We start from the raw sequence: 23,153 nt of genomic DNA, 5'->3' as shown, positions 1-23,153 counted from the left end.
CAGAATTTGACAGAAAATATATAAGTTCTCTATGGTTATACCCATCATGATTCCTTGTACTGAACACAATTCCCTGTAGTTACAATTTTAACTTGTAAGTGCAAAACTGATTTTTGTATTGTAGCAATACTACTTCAATCTTGGAGCTAAGCCTGCGCGGTATATGTATTTTCATGTATTTTGCACATGTAAACGTTATCTGCACTGCAAAACTTTACATGCACTTTATATATACCGCTGCAGCACTGCGCGGGAAGACGGGCAGGAGGGTATCGGTGGGGGACACCCCCGCCGGGACTGCGACAGGACTGCCGCGGCAGCCATTACCCGACCCCTCGCCCGAGGGGAGGCCCAGCCCCCGGCGTCCTCCCGGGGCCCGGAGGAGCGTGTGGCGAGGGGGGTGCATCGCCTCCCGCGGCTGGCTGCCTGGGCGGCGGCAGCCATCTCTCGTGCGGGTAAGGGCGCTGGCGTCAGGCGCCTCCGCGGCACCATGGCAACGGCGGCCATGTCGGGCGAGGGCAAGCAGCGGGGCCATGAGCATCCATGACGGGTGAGGGCGAAATGGCCGCCAGAAGGGGTGACCGCCCATCGCGCCGGCGCTGCCTGACGTCTGCTCAGCCACGCACGGGATTGGACCGCTGACGGCAGCGACTTCCGGTGGGGCGAAAGAAGGCGGCGGCGGCGGCGGCGGCCGGTTTTTGGGGCCCTTATGGGGGTCTGTGGGGCCGCCGGGCCGGGCCGGGCCGGGCCGGGTGTTTGGGGAGGGTGCTGGCCGGGAGGTGGGGGTGCGGGGGAAGGGGGAGGCATTGGAGGGGGAGGCAGTGTACACCCGTGGAGGAAGGGATGGGCCTAAGGGAGAGTAGGTGTGGGGCTGTCATGGGGAGCAGCGGCCGGTGTGGGGCTGCCCGGAGGTGCCCGGGGAGCGGTGCCGGAGGGCCCGGAGGTGCGCAGTAAGGGTGTCCATCTGCGGGCGCGGGCGGTGGTTGGTGGGGTGGGAGGCTCCCTGCTGTGCGTGGGATCAGTGGCAGGAACGTGGGGGTCCCCACCGGGCATGGAAGGCAGGAAGAGGTGTTGGGGCATGTCCCTGAGTGTTTGTGGGCCTCAGTGGCGTGGCTCCCTGTATGTGCTTGGGGACTCTGGCGATTTGGAGTGGTCTTCTTGCTCTGTGTGGAGAGGAGTCTCTGGTGGGCGATGTGGAGCTTTATGTACCCTGTGTGGGGTGGTGTCTCTGCGGGACATCTCTGGGATTTGAATGGGTGGCCACAACAGGTTTTTGGGGAGCTCCAAGGGGCTGTGGATTGTATGAACAGAAAATGAAAGTGTAGAGAGTGGCTGGTTTGTGCAGGAAGCTGAATGGTGAGCTTTGGCAGGTTTCTTGACTAGAGGTGCCATGAGCATGTTAAAGGGCTCAAACGCGGTTGGTGGGCATAGGTTGTAGATGAGTGGCTAAGTATTGGGCCTGGGGAAGTTTGATCTCTGCAGGTGATTGATGGTGGTCAGAGTGGATGACTTTTGGCCAGTAGTAGATGTGGGGAGTGTCAGGTGGAGGTGTATTTTGGTCTCTGTGTAAGAGGATTTTAAGCATAAGAGGGGGATTAAGGCGAAGCTGAGTCCCTGATAGGGGAGGACAGTCAGTCTTTGGTAAGTTTGTGTGATCTGTCTGGGGAGACAAGAATGTGACTAGCCGGGGACTGAGGGTAAGGTTGAGTTCCTAAAGGAAAGAGAAGGTCTGTGGTCATGAAAACTTAGTGGGTCAGGCCCTGGTGTACAGTATGTGAGGAAGTGAGTAGTGGGGAGAGGAGGAGCTAGAGCTGTGAGGGATGGTGTCAGGAGGCAATGGAAGAAATATTCTTTCCGTGGACAAAAAATGTGAAAGTCAGTAGTCACTGGTGGCTCGCTGGACTGATAAGTAGCAGATGTTTTTAAATGACAGCTGTTCCCCCCACCCCCTCCAATGGCCTAGTCATTCTAGCTAAAATCAATGCCCACTGAATTCCATTGCTCAAAGGAGGAAAACGGTTAAGTGGAAGTTGTCTTTGTTTATTTTTTAATTTTCAGATGTATTTAATACTTATGTTAAAAGATGGGTTACAGGAACACTATATGTGTTCTTTCAGTAACTCATTTAGAAATAATCTTTATATTATGTTGCATATGGTGAAGGGCAATGCCCAGCAAAAATGCTTGTTAAATGATAAGATTTGGCAAAGCAGTGTACCAGCTTAATCCTAAAAATACCGTAGCCTTATTACTTTCAGTAGACCTGCTCAAGTAAAGCAAATACATAAAAACTGGCAAGTTCGGTTTGTAACCCTTAGTTTAACTGTAAATGCCATTATAGATTTAAACTGAAAAATAGAAATCTTACTTGTATGGTCTGCATTTCATTTACTTCTGGGTTTCATTTAGTTTAGAGTTAGAGATCTGTGGATTAAGTTGGCACAGCATCAGTGAATATGGGAGAAGAATGCTGATTACATCTACTGAAGATCTAATTGGTTTTGTTTTCCATCACTAGCTGTTGTATTTGTTTTGGAAACGCTTTAAGGAGATATTTGTTATTTTGCTAAATAATATTTTAGGGAACTGCAAGAAATACTGTTCAAACGTAAGAAGAAACTGTTTTAATGCTGAGGGTCATGAAGTACTGGGATCGGTTGCTCAGTGACATTGCCGAATTTCTATCTCTGGAGATACTCAAAAGCTGACTAGACAAGGCCCTTGGCAACCTGTGCTGGCTGACCCTGCTTTATTCAGGAGCACTGAGCAGGTGATCTTCAGAGATCCCTTCCAGCCTCAACTATTATGTGATTCTGTAACTAGTAGTCCAGAGCTTTTCAGATTGCACTAACTTGGGGATAAATACTCTTCAAAAATGTCTGTGTCTCTCCTGATACACAGGAAGACTCTTCAAATGGGTCTTTACAAACCTTGGCTCTGAATCGCTGTTCAGTTCCATAGGATTTGTAAGATCTCTATATAAGCTCTTACAGGGCTCATCTTCAAGATGTTGCTGCCCTTGGCTTTAACTGATTTTGAATGTTGATATAATAAGAACAATTTGGTGGGTATGAAGTGAACTGGTGCCAGATATACACAGTCTCAGTTGCTTGTTAAAGTCTAACCCAGATCATTTTTATTAATACAGAGAGAGGTCAAAAAAGCAGAGACTGAACCCACATGAAGATTTTTTTCCAGAGTGTGATCAGGTACAGTGCTTCCATTTTAATGTTACAGAGCAGTGGATTGTTTTCTCATCAACTTGCTATTTGCAGTGCTAATCTTAGTGGTGTCTTTTAAGACATAATGTTTGACCAGTATTTTTCGAAACCTTTTGAGTTACATGGTCTGTACTGTATGGAGCATCTTGTTACCATGATGGATCAGTATGTTAAAAAACCTAAATTGAGTTGATTGGGTGGGTGGGTGTTTGCTGGGTTTTTTTTATAGTGTTCTTTAATGTTCAGGAAGAACTTAGAGAAAGCAGAAGTCTATATGCTTCAGCCACCATGTCTGGAATTGGTAATAAACGGGCAGCTGGAGAGCCTGGCCCTTCTGCACCTCCAGAGAAGAAGGCAGGGGTTGAAGATTCAGGGACCACAGTGGAGACCATTAAGCTCGGTGGCATTTCTTCAACGGTATGTCTTCCTTGCACACCCCCACTCAACCTCTTGCTTTTTTTCATCTGGAAACAAAAATATCTCTCTGACTTATGTATAAGCGCAGTGATCTGGCTTGTGTGCAATGTGCCCTGACTTGTACCTCTGCACAGGAGGAGATGGACATCCGGACCCTACAGACCAAGAACCGGAAACTAGCAGAGATGCTGGACCAGCGGCAAGCCATTGAAGATGAGCTACGGGAGCACATTGAGAAGCTGGAGCGTCGGCAGGCCACCGATGATGCCTCTCTGCTGATTATCAATCGATACTGGAATCAGGTTAGTAACATGCTTTTTTATTTTATATATGCTGTTCTCTTGTCTCTTCTTTTCCACTACACTCCTTTTATTCATATCCATTCTTTGTCTTGTCTTTTCTGTCCCATCACTCAGTTTGATGAAAATATCCGCATCATCCTTAAACGCTTCGACTTAGACCAAGGTCTTGGAGACCTTTTGTCTGAAAGAAAAGCGCTGGTGGTACCAGAACCTGAACCAGACTCGGACAGTAATCAGGAGCGCAAAGATGAGAGGGAACGAGGTGAGGCACCTGGTTGGGGCCAGTCGAAAAGATGGATTTCAGTTGTGGACAATGTTGATGTCCCTTTCTAAAGGGTGACGGATTATGAAGACTAGTGATATGTTCCCTGCAAAAGGACATTTACTTTTTTGCACCTCTTTCTGTTCCCAGGTGAAGGACTGGAGCCGGCGTTCTCCTTCCTAGCCACTCTAGCCAGCAGCACTAGTGAAGAGATAGAATCTCAGCTGCAGGAGCGTGTAGAGTCCTCCCGCCGTGCTGTTGCCCAGATTGTGACGATGTACGACAAGCTGCAGGAGAAAGTGGATGTGCTGTCCCACAAGCTGAATAGTGGAGGTATGACCAAGGTGGCTGATCCCTGGCTGATACTGAAGAATCCTCATCTACCCCCAGCTTAGACATGATTCTGCCTCTAAATTTGAATGCTGAGAACTCTGCTTAGTGTGTTGGGCTAAGGAGAGGCTTGTTTCTGCCAGTAGTGTGTTCACGCACCTCAGAAGTTACAGATTACAGCTGAACCTTGTCACCCAGCTGTCCTCAGCCACTGTGTAAAAGGCTTCATGCTTACAAGTGAAGAAGTGAAATCAGTATTGCAAACTGATGTTGGAGTCCTTCTCACTTGCAGTTTAGTAAAAGATGTGGGAATAACCAGGACCTCAGTTTCCCCCGCATTTTGAGCAAAATGGTAGACTTCTAATGTCTTGGTATGCCTAGTGTAGCTGTCAGTTTTGAACACAAAGCAGAGTTCTGCAGAAGAAAGCCAAATGACTTACTTCTGAAAATTAATGTAGCAGATTTAATTTACACTCAGATGACTCTCTGAAAAACTTCATTAGCTTAAGGTTAGAATTTTAATCTTTGATGAAAATTCAGGTGAAATATCAACTCATCCTTGGTTTGCCTTCTGTTGAGTGTGTTCTGTATGCTCTGATGAAGGAGCTCTGGCAAGTCTAGCATTAGCGTGGTGAAGCATTACTGTCCTTAGCTGGCAGTCTTAAACTCTGTGGTAGCATTGGCATTAGTGCAATGTGAGCCTGTACTGAGCTGCTCTAATTGTCATCTGGTATGTTAGCTCAAGCCACCTGTTTTAGCCGGTTTACGCATGAATTTGATCTGCATTAGGGTGTGACTGGGTTACAAGGGCATGTTCTGTCTTGCTGATACTGACACAATTTGAATGATCTCTGACATTAGGGGACGGTAACTGACAGAAATGTGTAGTATGTTAAACTGCAGAGCCTTTTGCTTAGTGAATGCAAGTCAAAGCTCTGTGTGGCTGGAGATCAGACCCTTGGGAGCCACCTGGTGGAGAGATACAGTAGGCAGAAGTTAAAACTAGAAATTTCCTTTTCTGTTTTCTTTTTTCTCTCTTTGCTGGTTAAGAATTAAAAACAATCTTCCTTGATTTCTGTTAATTTCCTTTTCTTTATGCATTTTTCAGATATTTCATTGATGGAAGAAGCAGTCCTGGAGCTTAACACCTACCTCTCCCATGAAAATGGACGGCTGCAGGAGCTCGCTGATGTTCTTCAGGAGAAGCACCGAATCATGTCTCAGGAGGTATAAAAAGGAGAGAGGAAGAAATCTGCTTTGGGGTTTAGGCAGATAACTGAACCATAGCTTTAATCCTTTCACTGTATTGTCTCCAGTCGCTCTTGCAACTGCTGCTGCTTGGGTAAGTCCTGACACCACTTCCACCGCAACAAGAACATATTGCTTCCCGTCTGACTTCTTGAAGGGTTCTACATAGTCAATTTCCCAGAGTCCTTTCCCACCTCATAGGTGGAGAGGGGGTTCTTGTAAGGGATGTCTTTCTAGCCGGGTCAGCACTGACTACAAGCAGAAATGATCGTATTACACAGTTCCTGAGTAACAGGCCAACCTCTGCCACCGGCTTCTTTGAAAAGATTTTTAACCCCTGAATGACCACACTTCACATGTAACCACTCTAACAAGCGTCGTCTTCAGCTTCTGCTACCATTGTAGCTAAGTGAGTTAGAGAGTCTATCTGATTATTCCAGATGTGTGCTGGGTGATTTCTCCCTTGGTGTGCGGCTACCCATCCCACCAAGAAAGTTCCCTGTTTGGTGATATTCAAAATCTCCTCCACAGCAACTATGCCATTATGGTTGGCAGCATCTGTTCAGAGTGCTGATATCTGAGCACCTGTATCTATATCTGGGAGCGGGTTTCATCTAATTGCTCTCCTAATACTCTTTCCCGCTCCAGAGCCTCAGTCAAAGCAGTATGTAGTCTCTGGTTAGTCACTCGCTCAGTGGTGAGTTGGTCGGAGAGGCTCCTTATCTCATTTTCCAATTGCTCCTGCAAAGCTTTCACCAAGTCTTGAAGGGATTTAATCATCTTCTCTTCTGCTTGTCGGGCCACGCATTTGTCCTGTTTTGCTGCCACCAAAGCGGCTCCTAAAACTGCACAAACCAACGCCTTCCCTTTTTCTTGCTTCAGCCTTTGTTCTTTAGCCAAAACGAGAATTCTGTCTGCTACAGCTTGCGGATCATGTCAATTGTTATGGGCCCAAGTCATACCAAGGGGAGAGGGTCGAACATTGTAGCCCTCTAATCCCTTCAGGGGAGGGGTACAGTTTACAGTCTGACCTCCCAGGGAGGTCAGGCCATAGTGAACACACAAGTACAGGGATCAGATGCTTTCAGTAGTCCTCTGAGGACTATCTCTACAGTGGGATCTCCCAGGGAGACCGCAAAGAAATCAGATCTGAGTCCCCTGAGGACTGTCTCTACACTCGGACCTCCCTGGGAGACCGCAACAAAATCAGATTATTAAGTCCTCTGAGCACTATTTCCCCTTGTGTATGGCTCCTCTCAGAGAGGAGCCACAGTAAGGACCTGGTCCCAGTGATCGCTTTAGCAACACCGAGGGAATCCTGCCGACTACGCCAAAAAATGTCACGACCCAGACTGGACAGACCAGGGAGTCATGTTTAATTTTAAATTCCCTCAGGCTAAATTAAGGTGAAACACCACCAAACGATTAGTTAAAGCTTTTATTTATGACAGAAGCAAACTGAACTGGGAAGGCGTGATAGTAGGTGGCAGGGCTTCTCACAACAGGAATTGGCATAAGACTACTTCTGTAAACCGTGTAACCCAGGGTAACCATATACATCAATTCAGGGAAGAAGGAGATCCCTCCCGTTAGGTTCAGAGCAGACCCCCTTTGTCGTGGTTTAACCCCAGTCAGCAACTAAACACCACGCAGCCGCTCACTCACTCCCCCCCACCCAGTGGGATGGGGGAGAAAATCAGGAAAAGAAGCAAAACCCGTGGGTTGAGATAAGAACGGTTTAATAGAACAGAAAAAGAAGAAACTAATAATGATAATGATAACACTAATAAAATGACAACAGCAATAATGAAAGGATTGGAATGTACAAATGATGCGCAGTGCAATTGCTCACCACCCACCGACCGACACCCCGCCAGTCCCCGAGCGGCAAAATCCCTGCCCCCACTTCCCCGTTCCTATACTAGATGGGACGTCACATGGTATGGAATACCCCGTTGGCCAGTTTGGGTCAGGTGCCCTGGCTGTGTCCTGTGCCAACTTCTTGTGCCCCTCCAGCTTTCTCACTGGCTGGGCATGAGAAGCTGAAAAATCCTTGACATTAGTCTAAACACTACTGAGCAACAACTGAAAACATCAGTGTTATCAACATTCTTCACATACTGAACTCAAAACATAGCACTGTACCAGCTACTAGGAAGACAGTTAACTCTATCCCAGCTGAAACCAGGACACCCTTGCTTTCTAGACGACTCCTCAGAGAAAGGCCCAGGGGCGGCTGGATCTGCTCTTAGTCTCAGACTTGGTCAGTAGTTTATGTCTTGAAATGGATGAGGTGTAGGGATTGTGGAAAAGAAAAGGAAAGACAGAAGACAGAGAGAGAAAAAGGAAGAGAGAAAGATTTCACTGGTCCTGGGTCCAGCGTTGGCTCAGTCAGCTAAGGGGTCCAGTTCTGGTGGGCTTGCACACCTGGGGCTTCAGTTTGTTTCCCTTTGTCATCCTTGCCCCTCCTTTGGGCGGGCACCCGAACTCCTCAGGTTAATGAGCAGTTTGTGAGCCTTTGGGCTTGGGGGTCATTTGTGGAGTAACTTCTCCTTCCCTGCAGACACTGCCATTGTTTGATCTTTGTATCAGAACAGCTTATCAGAACAGGGAGCTGCGCACCCTCCAGCACACCCTCCCCCTCCTGTTGCTGATGTCTGAGCTGATGGGCTTTTCACCTTGGTTCCTTGCTGTGCAGGGTTTGTCTTTAAGCAGAACTTGCCCCACCACAATGTTTGAGACATTAACTCTTTCAGTCTCTCAGAGGTCCTTCCTAGAATAATTTGTGATTACCATAGTTTGGAGAGCAGGCTTTTGCCTTGGAGGGGGACAGGAGCAACAAGGTTTGAAAGTTCCCTTCTGAACAAAGGCTATGGAACAGGTTGTTGTGGAGAACTGTACGTAGATTTTCTGTGATTTGGGTTGATTTGGTTGTTACATCACTGAATGAAAGAGTATAACCAAACCAGTGAGTTGAATGGTTGTAATTTTAAAAGAAAACAAAAGCAGAGGAAGTGGTAAGGTGATGCTAAGGTGGTTGTGTAAACATCTGAGACACTTGACGTGACATCCCTGTCATTTCAAATTCCTTGGTTTCTCTGGGTCATGTATGAAAGTGTAACAACATTAATTGCAAGATGATCCCAGTCATTAAGGGATTCATGTTATTGGCGGTATTTGCTTCAGAGACTTCAGTTCCTTTAAAAACTGTGTTAACACTGGCCTTGCTCAGTGTTAGACCATCAAGCACTTCAGTGATCTGTAGAGTAGATGAACATACGGATTGAAAAGATTTGAAAAAAAATGCCTTCGAATAAGCTGAGGTCACTGCCTCTGTACTCTGCCAGTTATTACCAGCTTGTTGCTCTTTTTCCATTTTCTGTTTTGTCTTATCATTACTGTGTTGGGATTCAGCCAGTGTAAAATTCAGGGCAGTTCATTGAGTAGTCTGTCACCACAGTAAAAGATGGGCAGAAAGCACATAAATCCAGGGTATGATGAATAAGAGAAAAATTAATACTGAGAAGTCTTGGAAAATGTTGATTCTATTCAATATGCTGGCTGAAATACTGTTTTGATTGCAGTTCTCCAAGCTGCAGGAGAGAGTGGAGACAGCAGAATCTCGTGTGTCTGTTTTGGAGACTATGATTGATGACCTTCAGTGGGATATTGACAAGATACGTAAGAGAGAGCAGAGACTCAACCGGCACTTAGCAGATGTTCTGGAACGAGTAAGCACCGTCCTCTTTGCTAGGAAACCAGAGAAATGGGTGTAGTTTTGAGATGTGTGACATCATCTTATGGTACTTTGCTGTGAGAATTGAGAATCTATACTGTGCCATCTTTGGTCTTGAATATGCTGTATCAGCAGTCTTGGCATTTAGTTGGGTATTGATGAAATCTGTTGCCTTTTTTGCAGGTAAATTCCAAAGGCTACAAAGTGTATGGAGCTGGGAGCAGCCTCTATGGGGGCACAATCACCATAAATGCCCGCAAGGTAATGTCAGGGGCTTGGTTGTGGGTAAGGGGAAGAATAAAGTCAAGGAGAGCTTGTGTGTAGGGCCACAGATTGGAACAGAATTCAGATACCTGCTTTGCCACAAATCTGGGTGACTCTGGGCAAACCATTTTGTCTGTGCGCAAGTTTCCCACTTAGAAAACAGACCTGATGGAAGTAGACTTTGTCTCACTTGGTGATGTTACCTGACTATTAAATCTGTAATTTCTGTTACTGTATAAACAGTTGCTTAATTAGTACCCTCAGTAGATAACATTAACAGTAGGATTTATGAGCAGTTTCTTCCCAATAGTTTGAGGAGATGAATGCAGAGCTGGAAGAGAACAAAGAGCTTGCTGGGAATCGCCTCAGTGAGTTGGAGGAACTACGCCAGGATCTTGAGGAAGTAACAACACAGAATGAAAAACTCAAGGTGAGACATCTGTACCTGTTTGAGGATGAGGATGGAGGTGTTGGTTCCCCTCCGCCTTGCTGTACTGTGTCTCTTGAAAACCTCATTAATATTATTCTATTCTGTATTTGCTCTTTAGCTGGATTGTATTTTGTACAAGGTACAATTCAGCAAGTTTGTGGGACTTAAACTTGCAGTTCAGTGCATTGGTGACATCATGTGGTCATCATTGGAAGTTGTAGTGCTTTCTTATTTCCTGTTTTCCATTCTGATCTATTCGGTACATTTTAATGATGTATAGTTAAAACTAATTTCACGTCTTTACAAGTATTGACACCTCTTCCACCTTCCCCGTGCAAGTGGAACCAAAGAACTGAAACAAGTCAGGGAACTTGTGTAGGAGAGCTAGGCTCTTGAAAGACTCGATGAACTTAAATCTTTCCCAGTGTGGTAAAATGGATAGATAGGAAACAGTGTATGAGTCTCTTACATCTTAATGGTGGTGTCGTGGTGTCAGCCCAGCCGGTAACAAAGGACCACGCAGCCGCTCGCTCACTCCTCCCGTCCCCCTCTGGTGGGATAGGGAGGAGACGGAGGAGAGAAAAGAAAAAAAACCAGAACCTCGAGGGTTGAGATAAGGGCAGTTTACTGGGACAACACAAAAAAAGTTACAACAACAACAACGGTACTAATGAAAGAATATACAAAACGAGTGATGCACAGTGCAACAGCTCACCACCCGGAACCTGACGCTCCGCCACTTCCCCCACCGAAAGCCCCCACCGAAAGCCGAGAGCTCCCCCCTGGCCCGCTCCCCATTTATATACTGAGCATGATGTCACATGGTATGGAATAGCTCCTTGGCTAGTTCAGGTTGGCTGCCCCGGCTATGCCCCCCCACCTCCCAGGTTCCTGTAAAAATTAACTCTATCCCAGCTGAACCCAGGACAGGTGGTAACGCAGAAAGCTGTGAATCTAATGTACATAAAATTTAGATTATTCTCTATATCATATACTTAGTGATCAATAGATACGTTAGCCTATTATGAGAAATGTCTGAGCTGATAACCTAAGTTTCAGAGATGAGATTCCAGAAACTGTCTTGAGGCACCTCTAAGTTCTGTTTATCCACATGAGTTTGTTTTGAGAGAAACACTGTTTCGCTTACAACTTTACTTTTCTCTTAATTAATGTTAAGCTGTATGTGTGTACATATGTGTCTATTTCACTGCTGGTAGTCACAGTCATTTGCTAACTTTTTTTGTAAGGGAAGTTCAGATTCTGTATTTCTGCTTTCTCTCAATTCTCTTCCTTTCAGTCATTCTGTCTCTTACTGGTAGAAAGCTGACATGATGCCTATTTGCTCATATATTTTCTCTAGTTTTCTATTATACTTTTCTATATGTCCATCTTTATTTAGGTGATTACAGTTTTACAGTAAATGCATTGAAAAGGTATATCATATTTTCCAAGCTTGTATCTTTGAGAGAAACTATTGCAGAAGCTGAGAATCAAAAACTCTTGTCATGTGACTATGCAAGAGAAACAGCCTAGTGCATACAGAGAACATATAGACTTTTTTAATGGATACTGAAGCATATCACTTGCATCTACCTCACAGCAATGCTATCAAAGTTCTACTTTTGTCTTTGCTTGAGGCAGCTTGATTCACTGTTCACCTTGCAAAACAGATGTCAAAAACAAGGAGATAATTTTTCTTTCTGTGGCATTTTCTGGTGTCCTAACTAGGTTGAGCTGCGACGAGCAGTGGAAGAGGCTGTGAAGGAGACCCCAGAATATCGCTGCATGCAGTCCCAGTTTTCTGTTTTGTATAATGAGAGTCTCCAGCTGAAGGCACATCTTGATGAGGCCCGCACTCTGCTTCATGGCACCCGCACCACACACCAGCGCCAGGTGGAACTAATCGAGGTAGCACCTCTGCTCCATCAGACTAGGGAACATTGTCATCCCATTGACCATCACTGCTGGGTCTGGGTGGCTCTGGGAATCTGCAGGAAATGTATCTTCCTGGCAATAATTTATCTGTTCTGGTACCTCATGTTGATTAGGTGAGAGATACTCCAGGGTCACAGCACCAACTTCTGTCCCTTTCTTGCTCCTCAGAGGGACGAGGTCAGCCTTCACAAGAAACTACGCACAGAAGTGATTCAGCTAGAGGACACCCTGGCACAAGTCCGCAAAGAATATGAGATGTTGAGGATAGAGTTTGAACAGACACTTGCTGCCAATGAACAAGCAGGTAGGGAGTTTTTCTGTTGTGCTTAAAAAGAAACAAATGCCCCCTCTCCCCCCCCAATGCCCATTAGAGATTGCATTGCATTAAAACACCTGGTCTGATTCTTTGTTATTGTTAATTACTTGTTCTGGCAGGTCTTTATCTCAAAAACACAAAGCTCTTCACTTGTTTTATGGGAGGCCAGTTCCATGTTATCTGAATTACTTTTAGATGTTGCACTATACATATATTTTGCTAATAATTTGGTTTGTGACAGAGTATTTTGCATTATTAAAAATTATTTTGGGGCGGGTTAATTTACAAGTCTGGAATGACAACCTGGATAGGCCACCAGTAATTTTCAAATTTCTTCAGAGGAAATTAAGAAGTTATTTCTAAAGTAGCGTTTAAATCATAGAGATTTTTTGTAGCATGACACATTTCTCTTAGGAATGTGGGGAAAAAGTAGCGTTAAGGGGAAATTAGGACTGGGCATTTGCAAGGACTTATGGTTGCATGTAAAACTGGCATGACATTTTTCTGCAAATGTGTTGTGTTGCTCTGTTGTTCAGCAGAATGATAACAGTCTTATTTTGGTTCTTTGTCATTGTCACTTAGCTGGTTCTCCATCTCCATGAAAGTCCTTGCAGAAGGTTGGCAAAAGTGTGGTTTGTTACAGTTGTGTTTCTGTTTTTGTAGGCCCAATTAATCGGGAGATGCGTCATCTCATCAGCAGCCTTCAAAATCACAACCACCAGCTGAAGGGAGAGGTGTTAAGATACAAGCGCAAACTGAGAGAGGCCCAATCTGACTTGAGCAAGGTATCAGAGCAGGAAATGCCAGAAAAGAGCAGAAAGTGCTTAGGAGAAGTGGGAATGGTGTCACCCTTGCCTGCAATATCAGCTTTTCTGTTACGGTGTGCAGGATGGCATGTAATTTTTGATGGAGTTCTACACTCTGTTGCTTCCACTTGCCAAATGAATGGTCTTCCTTTGTAGCTGTATAGTGCTCCATGAAAAGTAGTAGCAATTATGGAGGGGGCACACAAGCACGGATCTGGGAAGACCAGGAAAGGGGGTTAGGGTAGATTTCTGGCTAAGAACTGAATGGTTTGTTTTCTACTGTGTCTTCTTTCTTGCTATTCCACAACAGATCCGCTCGCGCAGTGGTAGTGCTCTCTTACAGTCCCAGTCCAGCACTGAAGACACAAAGGAGGAACCTCCAGAGATCAAGCAGGAACCTGATGATCCTTCTGCCCAAGTGACTGCCCCCAAGCCTGCTTCTGAAGATGTTAATGAAATGAAGGCCAGGCGAGATGAAGAGGAACGGGAACGAGAGAGACGTGAGAGGGAGAGGGAACGAGAGAAGGAAAAGGAAAAGGAGAGAGAGAGAGAGAAAGAGAAGGAAAAGGAAAAGGAACGAGAGCGGGAAAAGCAAAAGCAGAAAGAATCTGAGAAAGAGAGAGAGTCCAAAGAGAAGGAGAAAGGGAAGCATGAAGATGGAAGAAAGAAGGAGGCTGAAGTGATCAAGCAGCTGAAGGCTGAGCTCAAGTAAGAGTTGTTGTCCCTCCCTTTCCTGCTTGAGTAGTACCCAAACTGTGGTGTTTGTGTGAGATGACTTGTAGCTTGCTCTTGTGAGATTAGCTTCACTGAAGTGAGAGGTTTCTGGCACCCTCTATTCTGATTGTGATTTGGACAATGTAGTAACATTTCTCCTACGGTAGCCTAAAGCATGAATTACCGAACCAGGTACTTCACAGTGTGGGTCAAACAATCTTTATTTGTTGCTGTCATAGCAATTGCTTGGTTTTTTCAACCCAATCTCTTGGTTTTTCAACCCATATGTGCCTGAACATGTTTCTTTCAGCCTGCAGCCTTTACTCCTTGGCTATTTTACATTACCAGGGTAAGATGAGCCAAGGATGACTCCATATGCATGCCATGTGGGAGATGGAGAGAATATTGCTCTGACTCTCATGCTGGATATGTAACAGCATAGCTTTCCTGCTGTCTCCTCACAGTTGTCTATCTCTCTGTCTCCAGGAAGGCCCAGGAGAGCCAGAAGGAGATGAAACTGTTGCTAGATATGTACCGCTCTGCCCCCAAAGAGCAGAGAGACAAAGTGCAGCTGATGGCAGCTGAGAAGAAGGCAAAAGCTGAGGTAAATATAATTTTTCTTCTCTTTTTCTCTTTAGCAAGTTCTCTTTGGATACTCTGCACCTGAACTGTGTTGGTTTTGTCTTCAAAATTGGAGATTGTTCCTCTTCTCATCTTTGTCACTTAGAAGAGAGATTGGAATGTTCTGGAAATGAACAGGGATATTTTGGGATATCCTCCACTGGGAAGGGATGATCCCTTTGCCGAGGCTGAAGGCATGGCTGCCGCTTTCTTAGTTGCAGATTCAACCAGTAGCGAAGCTGAGCACATGTCCCGGAGACATACACATACAGAGGGCACTGACATGCCAGTCAGTGCCACAGTGTGCCACAGACATGCCACAGACAAGGTGCTGTCTTCAACAGCATGTACATACAGGAGTCATAAAACATAAGCATAGACAGACAAGTCCCCTTCCTCCTCTTCAGCTGGTAGAGATAGAACGTTGCTAGTGCGGGCACCCCCCCCCCAATCTCTAGGTTCACAAGCATACGCACATTCACAGATCCCTCAAGTATCAGCACGGCTCCTCTGTCTGTCTGGTACCCCTGTGATCCCAGGCCCTCTTACCTTCTTCACATACAGGTCTCGCCTGTAGCTAGCACTTACTCTATGCAGTACACATACACATGGGGTAGAGAGTTAGATTACACAGAGATAGTTAAGAAAATATTTAATAAGAAGATACAAGAAGATAGGACAGGCTGTGGTGATCATGCACAGGGCTGAGCCAGACAAATATGTACTGACTGCCCACATTTTACATGTGACTGGCTCCTTGTATACCCTGCTCTGTCTAACCCCAATTTGTTCATCCCTGCACGTCCCTCCTGGGTTTGTACAGCTCTGTCGATTCCCACAGCCCTCCCAGTCCAGGATCCACCCCTGCTTTACAGTTTTATCAGTTGCAAAGTCCAGGTTGATCTTCCTGGAAGGGGTGCCTGTAGTTTCTTGGTAGCCTATCAGCTATTGTGAATGTGGAGGTTTGTTTCTTGTCTTTGTCTCCCTGTTTGTTTTGTCAGGTCTGTTTCTCTGTATATTTTCTTTCTGGTTTTTTTCCTTTCCTGCTCCCCACCCCCTTAGTTTCCCAATTGACAGGGTCCACAGTTAGATAACCTTGCTGGAATAAACATTCTCACATGCTCTTGCCAATTAGTGTGACTGACCAGGTTTGGTTCTTCTCACTGTCTCCCTTACCATTTGTCTGTCAGGTTTGTGCCTCTGTATGTTTTGTGTATGGCTTCCTCTTTTTCGTATCCCTTTTTGTATTGAAAAAGGTCCTTGACCAGACACCCTTAAAGGAGCAGATGCTCTCTGTCCACATACCCTTACATACACAACTGCAAGAGACTGATGTTCCTACTCTGATAAAAGATGCCATGGCATTTTCAAAGGTTTTGAAATCAAGATCTGGGGCTTACAGCCCACCTTAATGGTTCATCTGCCAGTAATACACTGTCCTGTCAAGATGAGATGGGTTTTCTTTTCCCATGCTTTGAAGGTAGTTTCTCCAATGTTTCAGAGAATTGTAGGGAAAACAGGCTCTTAACAAGGTTCAGGCCACATTCTTGTGTTTAGTGTCACTTCTGTTTTGTCCTTGCTGTAGCTGGAAGAACTGAGGCAGAGGGTGAAAGAATTGGAAGACAAGGAGAAAAAGGAGAGTAAAAAGATGGCTGATGAGGATGCCCTCCGCAAGATCCGAGCAGTGGAGGAACAAATTGAGTATTTACAGAAGAAACTAGCCATGGCTAAGCAGGTGAGAAGTTTCTGACAAGTTCTGTCTTGGCTAGAGTATCTGGGAAGGAACTGCCTTCAGGTTACAGCCAGGAAGATTACCTGAGAGAAGGAATTTCTGTCTCTGTATGTGCCAGAGATGTGAGGTTTGTCCCTGTTTATTGAAGGAGAAAAAACCTAAGCAGCCAAAAAACTGACGACGATCAAAAAACCCCCACACCACCAGGGTGTCACAAAGCTCATGGCGGGGGTGGTGGGGAATGTTTAGTTGTTTGTGGCCTAGGTGAAGAGCACAGAGGAGAGACGGCTGGATCAGCCTTTAGGGCAGGAGGTTACAATTTCTTTTTTAGAAGTATTTATCTGCACTGTTTGTATAATTAATATGTGTGCATAGTACCGTGACGTATCTTCTTCCACATAAAAGGGCTTAATCTAATGATAAGAGAGCAGGATCACCTCAGTAGGGGAGCAGCAAGCCAGTGATTTGACATGTAGTTTTTTAGAATTCAGATTCTTTTCCTTATAGTACAGAACTGTTCTATCTTGTCACTTACTCCTTTAATGTTGAAGTGGCCTGAGTGAGTTTAAGGGGCTTGGCAGCCTGTTAAGTGGAAGCTGTTGAATTGTCCACATGCAGAATTCTTGGCCTAGTGTATATGACAGCTATTCAGCTAGCTGCCTGAAGTTGGCAGTCGGTTTCTGCCCAGCTTTGGCAACGACTGTGTCACAGCTGATTTTGCCAGCAGACAAGCCACAGTCTGTGAATGCTTGTGGAGATGACGATCTCTTTTCGACACCTAATTCAGGGCATCTCTGCTGTGGTGCAGACTTCTAGGGAGCATTCTTTTCTGGTTGCAGGGAAGATACTGTTCTCTGATATTGAGACATCTTCCTTCAGCTGTGCTAGGTTTGGTGCTTCTAATGTTCAGGGTCATTGTAGGGCGTACAGGAGACAGTTGTGCCAGAGCCTGTGATTCTTTTGCAGGAGGAGGAGGCCCTGCTGTCAGAAATGGATGTCACAGGCCAAGCCTTTGAAGACATGCAGGAGCAGAATATCCGCCTGATGCAGCAGCTGCGGGAGAAGGATGATGCCAACTTCAAGCTGATGTCAGAACGCATTAAGTCCAACCAGATCCACAAGCTGCTGAAAGAAGAGAAGGAGGAGCTGGCAGACCAAGTTTTGACGCTGAAGACACAGGTAACCTGGGAGAAGGAGAGAGGACAACAGAAAGAATGGGGGAAGGTGGAGGTGCTGTGGATTAGCTCTGGTAGGCAGCTAAGCTCCATGCAGCTGCTTGCTTGCTCCTGCACAGTGGGATGGGGGAGAGAATCAGAAGGGCAAAAGCGAGAAATAAAGACAGTTCAGTTGCTAAAGGAAAGCTGTGTGGACGAGCAAAGTGAAACAAGGAATTCATTCACTACTTCCCATGGCAGGCAGGTGTTCAGCCATCTCCAGGAAAGCAGGGCTCCATCACGTGTAATTGTTACTTGGGAAGACAAACGCTGTAACTCTGAACATCCCCCTGCTTCCTCCTTTCCACCAGCTTTTATTGCTGAGCACAGCATCATATGGTCTGGAATATCCCTTTGGTCAGTTGGGGTCAGCTGTCCCGGCTGTGTCCCACCCTAGTTTCTTGTGCACCCTCAGCCTACTTTCTGGCGGGCAGCATGAGACACAGGTGGTCTTGATGCTGCATAAGTACTGTTCAGCAGCAGCTAAAACAGTAGTGTGTTATTGATACTGTTCTGGTCCCAAATCCAAAATACAGTGCCATGTGAGCTGCTATGAAGAGAATTAACTGTATTGCTGCCAAAATCAGTATAGGAGAGAATGTTCCCCTAATCAACCTGGGTATGCTGCATCAGACTTCAAAGGGACTTGTCTTAGCAAGAAACAGAGACTGCTGTGTGAATATGAAATGTCCTACAGGTTCATTGCTGTGGAGAGCAGGAGGGAGAAGGAAAGCGGGAAGTCTTTTTCCTGTCATAATGGTACTTCTACATACATATTCTGCCATCCTTGGAACCAAGGTGGAACTGTTCACTGCCTTGCAGCAATTCTCTAAGCCACCTTCCAAAAAATAAGACATCTTTGTTGCTGGTATTTGACTGCTAAGTTTTAAAGTGTTGGATACAGCTCTTAGACTGCTATTGTGTCTGTTCAGGGAGAAAAAGACAAGTTGAAGAGGTACTCCTTGGTGATGGGGAGGCAGGGATAGTTTCAGCATGTAGCCTTAATGACAAGTGTGAAGACCTGGAGAGCATGCATTTCAGGCCTTCTGTATCTCCTCTCTCCAAGGTGGATGCCCAGCTGCAGGTTGTACGTAAGCTGGAGGAGAAGGAACACTTACTGCAAAGCAGTATTGGAACAGGAGAGAAAGAACTAGGTCTCCGAACACAGGCCCTGGAGATGAACAAACGCAAGGTGAGTGATTGCTTGATTTCCTCTTGGATTGTAAGATGGAGTTGTTGTTTTGTGGGAAGCATAGAAGGCTCCTAGTTCTCATTGGTGTTACAGAACCTGATATTCCTTAGTTTTGGACTAGTATACCAGAAGGCTGAGGAGTCCTGAAGAGAGTTCTGATTAAAGTATTGCAGACTGATGTTTCCTTTGGTAAGGAGGAGCAGGTCATAGGTGTTTCTGTGAAAGTCTGATTAGGAAGTTGAAGTAAGCTGCCTTTAAAAGGAAACCTATTGTGAAAGGAGAGGCAGCAGCCAGATGAAGTTAACTGGGGTCAAAGCTTTTAAAGGAAAGATGGGGTAAGTGAAAGGAGAATATGACTGATGAATGTTAAGACCTTTAACAAATGACTAAGATCAATAAAGTAGGTCTGTTATGAGTAAAACAAGACTTAAGTCTCATGGTTGATGCTGCCTTTGTTGTTAAATCTTTAGTAGAAATGCAGGAATGACATTAAAACAGACAGAAAGGAAAGCAGAAATACCACTGTGAAAAGGAGATCGGGGGGAATTCAGCACAATCACTTGTGCTTAATGTCACAATCTGTGGTATTGAGGGAACTTGGCTAATAGATTCATTGGTGCAGGGACAGTTAGAAAATGATAGGAGAACTGGTGAAGAGAGAAAATACTTATCTTGCAGTTCCATCTAGTTCAGCTATAGAACTGCCTCTAAACAATTTAATAGAGAAGATGTAGAAGGTGGAAGGCTGAAAATACTTGAACAAGAAGAGAGTTGTGTGGTCATTAGTGTTTTCTTAAGTGACATGCATTGCAGTATGATGGGTTGGCTGTACTGAAGAGGAATTTTGAAGCTAAATGATTAGAACTTGTTAATAATAAGATATTTTGCTGCTAAAGTAATGTGTAGGGAGTAATTCCAGTTATGCCATTTGGAAGTACCAAAATTAGATTGAAAAAATAGATCTCCAGCAGCCTGAGGAGTATTCTGTGAGCAGTCTTGGATTGCCAGGCAGAGGGACTAGAAATCACTAGAGTTCTTTTTCCATGTTTGGTACTTCTATACTGGTTCTCTTTTTCAGGCCATGGATGCAGCTCAGCTTGCAGATGATCTGAAAGCCCAGCTAGAGCTGGCTCAGAAGAAGTTACATGACTTCCAGGATGAGATTGTGGAAAACAGAGTAACTAGAGAGAAAGAGATGTTCAACTTCAAAAGGGCTGAGGTATATACCTCATGCACAGTCCTTCAGTATCTGTCTGCTTTGGTGTCTGTCTCCTTGTGCATTGAGCTTGGAGTGGGTTTCAACTACAGTGCTTTTTTGGGGATCCAGTCTCAGTTTGATTTCAGCTTCATTGGGTCTTGGCTGTTTCGGGTTTTGTCCACTGGTAACTGACAATACACGTGGCACCAGATGATAATGTAATCTGTCGTAAGTCTCTTGGTCTATCGGGGATGAAAGTATGGGTGGAGTGATTTAGCTAGGTGCACTGTTGGCCAGGTGCTAGTTCTCTTTGGTCCCTGAAGAAGCTGTGATGGAGAATATACTGCTCATTTATTTGGTCACTTGTTTTTATGCAGGAAGATATCTCTAGGTTACGCAGGAAGCTGGAGACCACTAAGAAGCCTGACATGGTTCCCAACTGTGATGAGATATTGATGGAAGAAATCAAGGATTACAAGGTGAGTAGCTGTCTCTACCAACTGCCCTCTTTAATTCTACTTCAGTCATGTTTTCAGTATTTGACTTCTCCTGTATGTACTCTGGCATTGTAGCCTTATCTTGCATTGAAGAAACCACCTTCTCCTTATGAGGAATGGAAGGACCTTCATCTTCAGTCATCTTTTAACATACTTAGCACAATGCAGTGGGCCCTCACTGTAATGTTTCTGTCTTGCAGGCCCGCCTGACCTGCCCATGCTGTAACATGCGCAAAAAGGATGCTGTGCTCACAAAGTGCTTTCATGTCTTCTGTTTTGAGTGTGTGAAAACACGCTATGACACCCGGCAGCGTAAGTGCCCCAAGTGCAATGCTGCCTTTGGTGCCAACGACTTCCATAGGATCTACATCGGTTGATTTTTTCCACTGGTGTCATGAAAAGTTGCCGCTTATGCTGACCACCCAGCCTTCCTCACTTTCTGTGATTGTCACCTTTGGGGCAGTCAGTGCTTCTGTCAGCTGATCTGTAGTCTCTTCTGGGAAGTGTGGTTAGGGTATGGAAAGAAATGGATTCTGGATCCTGGTTTCTTTCTTGTCCCTTTTCTTTTATTCTTGCCCTCAGTTTTTGTGGATTCTTTGTGCCTCAGAGGACATTGCCCATCCATCACTTTCACGCTGCCAAGTTGGGAACATCTAACTGAAGTCCTGCCTTGATGGGATGGAAGCTGTCTGTGGTGCAGCAGAGATAAATGAGGGCTTTATCTGAGGAGTTTGCTTTGGATGTTAATTATTAAATCCCATCAAGGTATGGTAGTGTTTCTGAGAGTGAATAGTTTCCCAATTAAAGGGCCAAAACCCGTATGAATAGGTGCATCTGTAGACTTCAGTGGAGCCTTAGACATCTTCCTGAGTCAGGGCAAGAATCTGTGAAGGGTGGTGCATTAGTAAACATCCTCCCTATCCCCAAAAGCAAATGCACATCTTAGTATCCAGAAGAGGAAGAGGATAAGACACTGGAGAATCTTTGAAAATAGCATTCCACTGATGAACCCTGTTTGATGTGGACATCTTCACCTAGGTTGAAGCATCGCCATCATTGTCCTTAAGTTTCCAGAAGAGAATTTGTAAGGGTTACTTTGTTGCAACTTTGCCACAAAGATTAATCTTGTAATGCATAGAACCTAATAAAAGCTGTTGTCTGGGTTATTTTTCCGTTTTTCTTGCCTCTAGTAGTGTCTGTCTGTGCTCCTGTCCTTTATGCAGTTATTGGAAACATTTTTGACGAGCTTTAAGCCTGTAAAGTAGAGATTAATTTCTTCCTTCCTCTGTTTTCAAAAAATCATTAACTAAAACAACCTTTGTCCTTTTGGCTTTATCTTCACTACCTTATTCCTGGCACAACAGAAGGGCCAAGATGCTGGATTATTTATGCAGTCATTTTGTTGTGGCTGCTGGGAATTTTGTGAAAGGACATGGCATAGGTTATAGTCTCTATGCTCCCTGTAGTGCAAGGCTGTATGTGAAGTCTGCTCCTAAAATCACAATGCGAAGTCATTTATTTACAGCATTCCTTCATAGGGCATAGTGTTTTTCCTGTAAACTTAATTTTCTTGGAAGGTACAACTGTCAGAGGTCTGTGTCCCTTCCCTGAATTATAAAATCTGTATTACCTTCCTGTATTCACTGTAGGAAATAACAGAAACAATAGTAAAGTGAAGGCAATTATCACCGACTGTCTTATAGTATGCGTTATTATTTTTATCTTTCTGAAAACATTCAGAAAATATGAATTATACCTTGTAAATTATTATGAATCCTGAAAAGTGAAAAGGAACACATGACCTGATCTTTGCAAGGGGAAGCTGGGATGCTGAGAGTTTGTGATACAGCTTAAGTTCTGTTACAGTATGTGTAGAAGAAGTGAGAGCAGAACCCTCTCTGCTTTCACTGGAGGTTGCTTCCTGGATTGCAGTTTGTGACGTCAAGTTGGAGAAAGAACAGAATACTAATGCTGATAGTAGATTTTGTGGTACAAATGCTTTTTCATCAAAACCAGGACCTGGGTCACCAGCAAATATTGGATCTTCAAACAGCTTTGCTATAACAGCAGACTTCCTTTTACAGCTGTGAACAACAATCTGAATTAAACAGCCCTTGTAGAGATGCAAAGCCCCTCTATGCTTTCCCAGTCCTTAAGTCACATCACCTTTGTACTGAAAATCAAGCTTGAAACTTTGTGTATACTGTCAGTGTTGGGTTCACTGGTCATGGTAGGAAGCAGACTTGAAACAGTCTAGATTTGTTTCACAGATGAGGTTTGGAAACTTCTATTTTTTCTTTCCTCACCAAGAAAAAAGTATTTTCTTATTTTAAAATAATATTTTAGTTTAAGCTCAGGAAGTCCTTGAAGCTCATTTTGGAGGTGACTAAATTTCTCTCTGTGCTAATAACTTAAACAGTGAGAAACAGTGAACATTTTAGATGGTCTGTTTTGACTTGCCAGAATGAGTGGAAATAATTGAAAGTGTATCAAGACTAGAAGTATTTTGGGGTAAAAGAAGGGAAGGAGCAACAAGTATTCTTTATAAAAAAATCTGTCTAAATTTGGTGTCCGAGCTAGAGTAATTAAGCGTAAATAGAGAAAAGCATCATCTACAGTCTGCAGTGTATGTTCTTGTCATAGCCAATCCTCCCTCTGCTTATGCAGTCTGCAGGCATTGACAGGTGTGTGATACTCCTCATCCCATAGAAGGGTACA

General features: G+C 44.7%; 1 protein-coding gene across 3 annotated transcripts; it reads left to right on the top strand.

Moving 5' to 3' along the window:
- The first annotated feature begins 654 nt into the window (after positions 1–654).
- Positions 655–21,601, top strand: RNF20 (ring finger protein 20). 3 transcript variants are annotated; one of them, XM_052775840.1, is made up of 21 exons: positions 655–715; positions 3,149–3,209; positions 3,468–3,638; positions 3,773–3,940; positions 4,055–4,202; positions 4,353–4,535; positions 5,641–5,759; positions 9,365–9,511; positions 9,700–9,777; positions 10,091–10,210; positions 11,939–12,118; positions 12,314–12,449; positions 13,125–13,246; positions 13,578–13,975; positions 14,468–14,585; positions 16,188–16,337; positions 17,301–17,513; positions 18,615–18,740; positions 19,819–19,959; positions 20,316–20,417; positions 20,636–21,601. In XM_052775840.1, exons 3-21 carry the CDS (start codon positions 3,510–3,512, stop codon positions 20,810–20,812), a joined length of 2,955 nt encoding a protein of 984 aa, XP_052631800.1. In that variant the 5' UTR covers positions 655–715; positions 3,149–3,209; positions 3,468–3,509; the 3' UTR covers positions 20,813–21,601. The 3 variants fall into 3 exon arrangements, with proteins under 3 accessions (XP_052631800.1, XP_052631797.1, XP_052631799.1); XM_052775837.1 differs by lacking the exon at positions 655–715 and adding an exon at positions 817–943; XM_052775839.1 differs by lacking the exon at positions 655–715 and adding an exon at positions 838–943 and having other exon boundaries at positions 3,451–3,638.
- Positions 21,602–23,153: the final 1,552 nt, after the last annotated feature.

Source organism: Harpia harpyja, chromosome Z (assembly GCF_026419915.1).
Source record: "Harpia harpyja isolate bHarHar1 chromosome Z, bHarHar1 primary haplotype, whole genome shotgun sequence".
NCBI classification, from domain to species: domain Eukaryota; kingdom Metazoa; phylum Chordata; class Aves; order Accipitriformes; family Accipitridae; genus Harpia; species Harpia harpyja.
This window is presented reverse-complemented; position numbering and strand designations above follow the sequence as displayed.